The 9,677-nt window shown below is 35.8% G+C and overlaps 1 protein-coding gene across 8 annotated transcripts in view; it reads right to left on the bottom strand.

Annotated features, from left to right (window-relative positions):
• dnm1a (dynamin 1a) overlaps positions 1-8,711 on the bottom strand; it is an 81,723-nt gene extending 73,012 nt beyond the window's left edge. For all 8 annotated transcript variants that reach the window (XR_007930317.1, XR_007930319.1, XR_007930318.1 and 5 more), the window contains exon 1: positions 8,348-8,711. Coding sequence is in view for 1 of the 8 variants with exons in the window: in XM_051894615.1 (XP_051750575.1) it covers positions 8,348-8,508 (161 nt within the window). In the remaining 7 variants the exon portion in view is untranslated. The remainder of the gene's footprint in view (positions 1-8,347) is intronic.
• Between the last annotated feature and the right edge of the window lie 966 nt (positions 8,712-9,677).

The raw sequence follows: 9,677 nt of genomic DNA, 5'->3' as shown, positions 1-9,677 counted from the left end.
TATTACTCCATTAGATGGCGGCAAAGACTGTCTTTATGAGTGTGTCAGTCAGTAGCGAAGACTTCTACATTGAAAAGACTGAATTGTTGTGAACACGGAACAAGACACAACTGACAAATGCTTTGACTAGTGCTGTCAGTCACGGGAAAACCCCTTAAATGTTAAAAGGACAAGATAATGCATAGGACATTTAAACAGATTTTTTATTATGAACATAGGACTGACCTGAAGAAAAATGCTAAATCTGAATGCAGGTAATAAACTCACTCACTCATCTTCTTCTCACAATACTCTTCTACAGTAAGTTTCAATGAACAATATCAGCTAAGAACATACAGTTTACATTGCTAAGAGTGGTTGATAAGGGTATTGTGTAGTGATACACAGAACCGTTGGGTGAAGCGGTCATAGCTGTGTTTTATCGTGAATAAAACACAGCTATTGACTAATCAGAATCAAGGACAGGAACTAACTGTTTTATAAATATATATATTTATACAACCGGTTAGCAATGCTTTGTCAGCTGCACATAACCCTCTTTATAGCATTACTGCAGTGACTCGCATTTTCTTCCGAATTTAAGTACTAGTTAATCATTAACCTTTCTAAAATAAAATACAGCACTCTCAGTGTTTGATCAGTATTGATGTTCTTGTCAGCTCGGCTCAGGCAGGGAATTGTGGGAATGCTGACAGGTCTTCCGGAGCTGTCCTTGGTGCTGAAAGCAGCAACAGCACACGTTTGATTCTGTGAGGGACGTCACACATTCTCAGCTCCAGTGGGTGTGATGATACGGGAACATTGAGCTGGTTCATGTTTGCTGTACATACATCAGGTGACCAGGACAAGCCCCTCCCACTGCTGCAAACTTCACAGTCTGTGGATAGTCAGCCATACTGATTAACTGAACTTTATTTTCAGTTAAGATTTTATGGAATTATGGAAAACAGATAATCAAGATTAAATGATTATTGTGCTGCATTCCATTTTGCAGTATAATAATAATGTTTTATTTTTTTAGCAGCTTTCCAAAACCCAAGGTCGCTTTACAAAGTTAGATTTAATAATAATAAAAAATATTATTTTATTTTATTTTAAATATTATATTTATTATATTATGTCAAGTCATTAATAAACAGAAAAAATAACTGTTAATTCATTAATTATGAAACGACAATAGTGTCATTATCCAGCTCAGTTTATTTCAAATTTTGTTTATTATTGCCATTAAATTGCTAATATTGAGTGAATAAACATATGTGTATATATATTTACATTTTATTTATTATTCATATTCTAATTTTTTTTTCAGTTTATGTATAAATCCACTGTTAAAAAGTTTTTTTTTCAATGTTCAATTCATGCATAATGTTTCCAAAGTCAAAATCCTGTTAAATAATCTTCAATATTGATAATCAACTGCCAGTGATTATGATTTTTGCCATATTTAAGCAGCCCTAATCCAACTTTACAAATCCCAGCATTAGACACACAAGACGATCTCTCAGGAACACAAGTGTAAGAGTAAATCACAGCCACATCGATCCGGACAGACGCCTGTGTAAATCATCTAGTCATCTGTCAGATTTCATAAGACTTCATTACGGCTTGGCAGAAAACATTTGCGCAGATTCAGAAGCCAAACAAACGTACTCATTTCACGCTGCTGCTCACAAATTATGATGAAGAACACGGTGTCCCTTAATCAGTGAGAGAGCGACCCTCACAGTTTATGTCTTCATATCACTGAGTCTCAGCTCACGCCATCACTAACACTGCTGCTCAGAAGGGTTTAAACAGAGTCATACTCTGATCTAAACACCCTAGAAACCACACAGACACCCTGGCAACCACCCATAACATTCGAGCAGAGCGCAGTTTGATTCCGGAAGTAAAAACTCTCCATAAGGAAATTGATTTTTAATGATAACTTACAAACCGTTAAAGGATTAGTTCACTTCAGAATTGAAATTTCCTGATAATTTACTCACCCCCATGTCATCCAAGATGTTCATGTCTTTCTTTCTTCAGTGGAAAAGAAATGAAGGTTTTTGAGGAAAACATTCCAGGATTTTTCTCCATATAGTGGACTTCACTGGGGTTCAACGGGTTGAAGGTCCAAATGTCAGTTTCAGTGCAGCTTCAAAGAGCTCTACATGATCCCAGACGAGGAATAAGAGTCTTATCTAGAGAAACCATCGGTCATTTTCTAAAATAAAATTATTATATACTTTTTAACCACAAATGCTCGTCTTGCACTGCTCTGTGATGCTCCACACATTACGTAATCACGTTGGAAAGGTCACGCGTGACGTAGACGGAAGTACCGATCCAGTGTTTACAAAGCGAACATGCAAAAACTAAGTCAAACGGCCTTTACAGAAAAAGGTAAAACAACGATGTCGGATGATTTTGAAGTTGAAGGGGAAAATGATATGGAGTTTTTCGCCCTACCGCGGTACTTCCGACCTTTCCAACATGATTACGTAATGCATGGCGCATCGCAGAGCAGTGCAAGACGAGCATTTGTGGTTAGAAAGTATATAATGTTTATTTATTTTAGAAAATGGCTGATGGTTTCTCTAGATTAGACTCTTATTCCTCGTCTGGGATCATGTAGAGCTCTTTGAAGCTGCACTGAAACTGACATTTGGACCTTCAACCCATTGAACCCCAGTGAAGTCCACTATATGGAGAAAAATCCTGGAATGTTTTCCTCAAAAACCTTCATTTCTCTTCGAGGTTGTTAATAATCAATAGTATTTGCTTCTGTTGAAGACTTCAGCCCACATTATTTTAGGTAATGTTTAAAATAATCGTGTTTAACAGTGGAATTCTTGGTGAAAAACTACATTACCCATGATGCTGTACAGAAAATTACACCAATCAGAGAGTCAGGAAAAAGGCAACATGCGCCAAAAGATCTCGTTAGCATTTTATATCTTGAAGTTATAGCTTTTTTTTATCTTGAATTTATTGTAACCGTTGGATGTGAGAACTGTTTACACAGAAAAGTGTATCATAAACGAGGCCTTTGTAAACACACACAAAAATACTTTTGGCAGCAGTGCCTTGTGGGACGTTAATGATGATGAAGATGATGATGATGATGATGGCAGTATGTGATTGTAGACCGACTGTTTCTATTAAAAGTAAAAAGGATCAACAGCAAGCAGCTTAATCAAGGCCAACAGATTACAAACACCGAAGAGCATTGAATGATTGTGTGTGAATGTGTTCAACAAATACACAATTCACTTCATCTACAGCCTGTAGATGTTATTATAAAGCTTGAACTGTTTTCAGTAAAAGAAAAATGATAATTTTAGACATTTTTTTGTATTGTAATTTTGTTCAGTTTATGATTCACAGTTTCTGTAGCCGAAACAATGGCTTGATATTTTTGTAGATATCTGGTAAAAATCTAAAGATAAATGGTTTAATTCGAGGTTTAGTCACTGATTGTTCCTGTGCTGAAAAACACACAGCGTCTTTATTTAGATGTAATTAGTAGTTTTCCAGGATTTGCGAGGCATTCCAGATTTTGAACAATGAACTCTCGCGGGATAATTGCAGAGTTTGTTTGACTCGAGGTCTAAATATAGGAAGAGGCTTTTGTTGAAATAGTTTAGTGGTAATGATGGTGTTAATTTTGCCAGATTTAAATAGCAGATTGTGCTTCCTCTAACTATCTGCAGGGCGTCTGTATCCAGAGTCCTGGTCCTTCATAAGAATCAATGAATTAATATTGCCTCACATATAAGACGTCTTTGTGCCATTAAAGGGGTCATGACATGGATTTTTTTTATCTTATTATGCTCCTTGAGGTTCACTTATCGTGTTAATAAAGTGTTTTGCACAAAAAACAAACTATTGTTTTCAACCTTCCTTCTGAAATGATCCGTTTTTAAGGCGTGGCTCCTTTAAGGTTTGTCAGTAAACGCCCACTGTTATGATTGGATGACATCACTGCATAGGAAACAGTATCAACGCCCACTGCTATTACATTTTAAATATTAATTATTGCATAATTCATGTCATGTCCTCTTTAAAAATAAAAAAAAGGCAAATTATTGCACTGGCATAATGTGATTTGTCTTTTTATTCTATCAAGCTTGTTATCTAGAATTTTTTGTGACTCAATCTTTTTGTCTGACATCTCGGTTCTTCGTCTTCACTTCATATCTTCATTTATGAATGTTCATACATTGGTGTTAATAAACGTTATTCTGTTTTCATGTAACTGTGGTGAACATGGTGAAGCTGCCACAGAAAGTTCATCAAAGTCAATGAAATCAGTAAGTAGAACAGAACTAAATGGGATCATTTTCCACTGGCTAAATTAAATTAAAATGCACAAATCTGGTTAATTTTGCGGTGTTATGTGGCATATGCCGCTCTCAGAGAGCCTCAGTGCTGCACACATGACCTCCGTCAGCAGCAAGAGTTGCTGAATCATGCAGCGTAAGACTTGATATTCACATACACTGCCAAAAGAACAACCGAATATTACCCCTCGAGATTTATACCGTCCAAGTCACGCATTCAGAGGAAAACAAGAGCCTGCCGCTGGATGAATAAGATGGGATGAGATTCTTTTCACCATCATCCTCTTCCTACAAGGTCACATGCTGGACCAGGGTTATTATCATTAACTAAAACTATTTCTGTTAATTGAAATACAGCAGAAATAAAAAATAAATATTAGTATAAAAACTTAAACGAAAATTATAAATGTTGCCTTGAAAATAAACTAAAGTTTAAGTTGAAGCACTAAAATTATTAACTGGAACTAAACTAAAGCTGAAATGAAAATAAATTAAACATAAAAAGCAAAAAAAACAAAACAAAAAGTGAATAAAATGACAAAAGCACATAACAAAATTACTAAAAATATAAAAAATAAAAGCTAATTAAAAATAAAATTAAAATAAAAGCTGAGCATTTCGATTGTAGACAGATTATTTTATGCCTGATAACCAGTATTTATAAATCTTGACTTCTGTCTGTTATTTAAATAAAAACAACATTCACAATGAAGCTCTAATGTAGAATTGTTCATGCTTTAACTAAAATAAGACAACAGAACGTCATTCAATACAAGGGTTCGTTTACACGACAACAATGTACTTAAAATGGAAAAGTTTTTCCTTTGCGTTTTTCACGTACAGGCGACAACGCTGTCAAAATGATCCTCATTCACACAGATCCGCTTAAACGTCTAAAATCGCTGTATTCTGCTCCCAGGTCAGTAGATGGCGGTGTCACTTTGTAAAGAAACATGCATGTGCATAATTTAATTTTTTTTTATTTTTTTTGTAGTTTACACAGAGAAGATAACGGTATCGTATTCAAAAACTTGCGCTTTGAAACCCGTTTTCAAAAGTTTTCAGACCCCTAAAACACCGTTGGCGAGTAAATGTACGGCCAAAACGCATAAAAAGTTTTTAGTTGAAATCAGCGACGCATAAACCGCCCCTAAAATGATACATTTTATGCTATTTGAAATGGAAAAAATAAGCCTTCACTCTAAGGGGCTGTTTACACGACATCATTTTTAACTCTTACTTTTTATGCGTTTTGGTCAATTGTTTACACGACAACAGCGTTTGGGGGCCTGAAAACGCAAACTTTTAAAACGGTTTCAAAGCTTAAGTTTTTGAAAGCGATACCGTTATCGTCTCCATGTAAACTACAAAAATCATGCACATGTGAATTATGTGTTCAGTCTATAGGTGCGTAGTGTTTCTTTACAAAGTGACATCGCCATCTACTGGCCTGGCAGCAGAATACAGCGATTTTAATCATTTTAGCAGATCTGTGTGAACGGAGATCGTTTTGACAACTTTGTCGTCTGTACCAACCCGATCTCACAGTAATTCGTAAGAATTTTACAAGGTGGATAATTCACACTAATTTGTACGATTTGAGTTGTATGAATTCGTATGAATTTTCAAAAATTCACCAGGAAGGACCATCCCCTAACCCCGCCCCTAAACTTACCCATCACTGGGGTCTAAACAAATCATACGAAAATGTAAGAGTGAGTTTGTACGAATTCGTACTAATTAGCGACCTCATAAAATACTTATGGATTGCTGTGAGATTGTGTTGTCTGTACATGAAAAACACAAAAGGAAAACTTTTCTTTTTAACTGGAAATAAAGTAAAGTTGAAATAAAAATAAATTAAACATAAAAAGCAATATTTTTAAAAAAACAAAAAGTCAATAAAATGACAAAAGCACATAAAATTACTAAAAATTAAACTAAAATTAAAATACAACTAAAAATATAAAAATAAAAGCTACGAATGTTCTTCCTTTGCATTTTTCGCGTACAGATGACAACATTGTCAAAACGATCCCTGTTCACACGTATCTGCGAAAATTACTAAAATCGCTGTATTCTGCTGCCAGGCCAGTAGATGGCGATGTCACTTTGTAAAGAAACACGCAAGTGCATGACATCACAGTTTTCATAAATTTGTATTTTTGTAATTTACACAGAGATGATAATGGTATCGTTTTCAAAAACTTGCACTCTGAAACCCATTTTCAGAAGTTTGTGTTTTCAGGGCCCCAAAACGCCATTGTCGACGGCCAAAATGCAAAAAAAGTTTTTAGTTGAAAATGGTGTTGCGTAAACGGCCCCCTAAAATGATAAACAGTGCAGCACTGCATTTTGCTATTTGAAATGAAAAAAAAATAAGCCTTCAGTCTAAAGGGCTGTTTACACAACTTTTTCAACTCTTACTTTTTATGCGTTTTGGCTATTCATTGACACGACAATGGCGTTTTGTGGGCCTGAAAATGCAAACTTTTAAAAACGGCTTTCAAAGCGCAAGTTTTTGAAAGCGATACCGTTATCATCTCCGTGTAAACTACAAAAACATGAATTTGTGAAAACGGTGACATCATGCGCATGCATACTACGTGTCTACAGGCGCGTGGTGTTTCTTTACAAACTGACATCGCCATCTACTGGCCTGGCAGCAGAATACAGCTATTTTAGTCGTTTTAGTGGATCCGTGTGAACGGTGATCATTTTGAAATCTTTGTCGTCTGTACCAACCTGATTTCACAGTAATTCGTAAGTATTTTGTACGAGTGAAGTAGTACGAATTCGTACAAATTAGCCACCTTGTAAAATACTTATGAATTGCTGTGAGATTAAGTTGTCTGTACACGAAAAACGCAAAAGAAAAACTTTCAGTTTTTAGTACATCGTTGTCGTGTAAATGCACTCTAAGAAAAGTCTTTAAAAATATGACTCTGTTCATTTCCTCGTATTTTGAATCACGCGTTGCATCGTGTTTTAGGATTAAAGGAAATGTGCCTAAACGTAACGGATTACGTCCTGGCAGCACCTGTTCTGTTCTTCTACAGATTTATTTCTTTCAGTGTTGATATTATGTGAGCGCTGCCAATTCTGAGTAATGCTAATGTTGATTAAAATCAGTCAGTCAGCAATATATCATACATCCTTACAAACAGCATCATATTACCTGTTTCAGACTACCTAAAAAATATAATGTGGCATCGTCCTTCTCAATATTCATAATGTGTCAAACTGAAAAGCTTGAAATCAGTGCCCTGTACCTCAATTTGTGCTCCACGAAGAGACATTTTACACAAACTAAAACACCACCATGATGCTAGAGTGTTTGCTAGGGCGTTGCTAGATGGTTGCTAAGATGTTTTGTGTTGCTAGGGTGTTGTTAGAGTCTAGATGTGGCTCAAGTCCTTTAATGTGCATCTGTGGCAGTTTTTCACCTATATTTTTTTAGGTGCATGATCCTGTGCATGAAATCAGATGCGTTCTGTTTATATTGAAACAACGTCACGTGACATTAGAGAAAGTCTCCATAATAAACCAGCAGATAATTGTTGTGTTTAATGCTTTTGCATAATCTCAGCTCATTATTATCTGGTTGAATCTAGAGCCAACACAAAGGTGAAACTGCCTCAGCATCCGTCTTTCACAGTGTTTCTGTTATGAGTTCTTCATCTTACTGACCTTGTGCATTATTATTATTATTAATAAAGGACACAGATTTCACTAATGATGATGATGAAGCACTAATGCATATTGAAGAATGCACTATTGAGGGGGATTATGTAACTAGATTTAGATGTGTTGTTGTGAACATGGCTGGTGATTTTCACCATTGCAGCAAATGATCCTCCATCACGCCTCAATAACATTTAAAGGTTATCATCATCAAAATGACCTTTACATATCATTGAGGCATGACTGAGCTGGAATATGAGATTAATGCTATCATATGCTTTATTATTGTATATTATTGAGTATTTAATCTGATGTATTCTAAATGAATGACTTACTTCCCCACGAAGTTCTCGAGCACGGAGCTTTTACCGGCGCTCTGTCCGCCCACCACCGCGATCTGCGGCAGGTCCAGGTTCGCGTTCTGTCCGATGGCGGAGAACGCATCCTGCATTCGGTTGACCAGAGGAATCAGATCCTCCATCCCCCGGTTCCCCATGGCGACTGACCGGCACCTGCTCGAGCTCTCCCCGGATAAACAGCGATCCCGCTTTCAGGACGTCTTATTTCGGCATTGATTTATTCTGAAGCTTCTACCTGTCTCTCTTTCTCTCTCTGTCTGTTTCTATGTGCGTCTGTCTCTGTCCGCAGTCCTTCTGAGATGATGAGCTGCTTTTCTCAGAGCGCGCGCGCACGGGCACGCGCTGCAGCGTCGCGTTCTCTCACTAGTCGGCGCGCTTGTCAAAGTTACAGTAATTTCATGTAATTCCAATCCTGTGGCAGGTTGAATTGTTCTACAAAAACAAAACAAATATAAGGAACAAAAGGATTAGCCTTAAATGTTAATACCCTAGTACAAAATGGCCGAACACAAAAATAAACGAATGAATAACGTAAAAACAAAAAAGCAAGTATTTTTAATAATTATATAAAACACATGCACCCAATAAATAAAAAAGGAACACATAAAATCAACCAATTTACAGTAAACAGGTCAAATAAAATAATCAAAATGTGCAAAATATACAATAAATAATACAAAATGCATTTAAGATTTGTGAAATGTGCAACGCAGAATGTCACTCATTATAACACTTCTAAAAATGCAAATGTAACATTTCAACATTCTTGAAAAATAAGAAAAATTAAGTACACTCTAAAAAATAACTAAAAAACAAAACAAATTTACACAGTAAAATACCGTTTTCCGTTGAAATAGTAATATACCGTAAAAACATTCTGGGAAATATTATTTGTTGTTTTCGGGAAAAAAACCCGCGAAAACGACAAATATTACCCAGAATGCATTGTTTTTACAATATATTACAATGCATTCTGGGTAATATTATTTGTCGTTTTCGAGAAAGTAGCCTATAGGCCTCTTTTCTTAAAATGACAAATATAACCAGAATGCATTGTTTTTACAATATATTACTTCTGTATATTACAATGCATTCTGGGTAATATTTGTTGTTTTCGAGAAAGTAGCGCGAAAACGACGAATATTACCCAAAATGCATTGTTTTTACAATATATTACAATGCATTCTGGGTAATATTATTTGTCGTTTTCGAGAAAGTAGCCTATAGGCCTCTTTTCTTAAAATGACAAATATTACCCAGAATGCATTGTTTTTACAATATATTACTTCTGTATATTACAATGCAT

Source organism: Ctenopharyngodon idella, chromosome 5, assembly GCF_019924925.1.
Source record: "Ctenopharyngodon idella isolate HZGC_01 chromosome 5, HZGC01, whole genome shotgun sequence".
Taxonomy (NCBI): Eukaryota; Metazoa; Chordata; class Actinopteri; order Cypriniformes; family Xenocyprididae; genus Ctenopharyngodon; species Ctenopharyngodon idella.
Note: the sequence above shows the minus strand (reverse complement) of the source record. Positions and strands in the feature narration are given on the sequence as shown.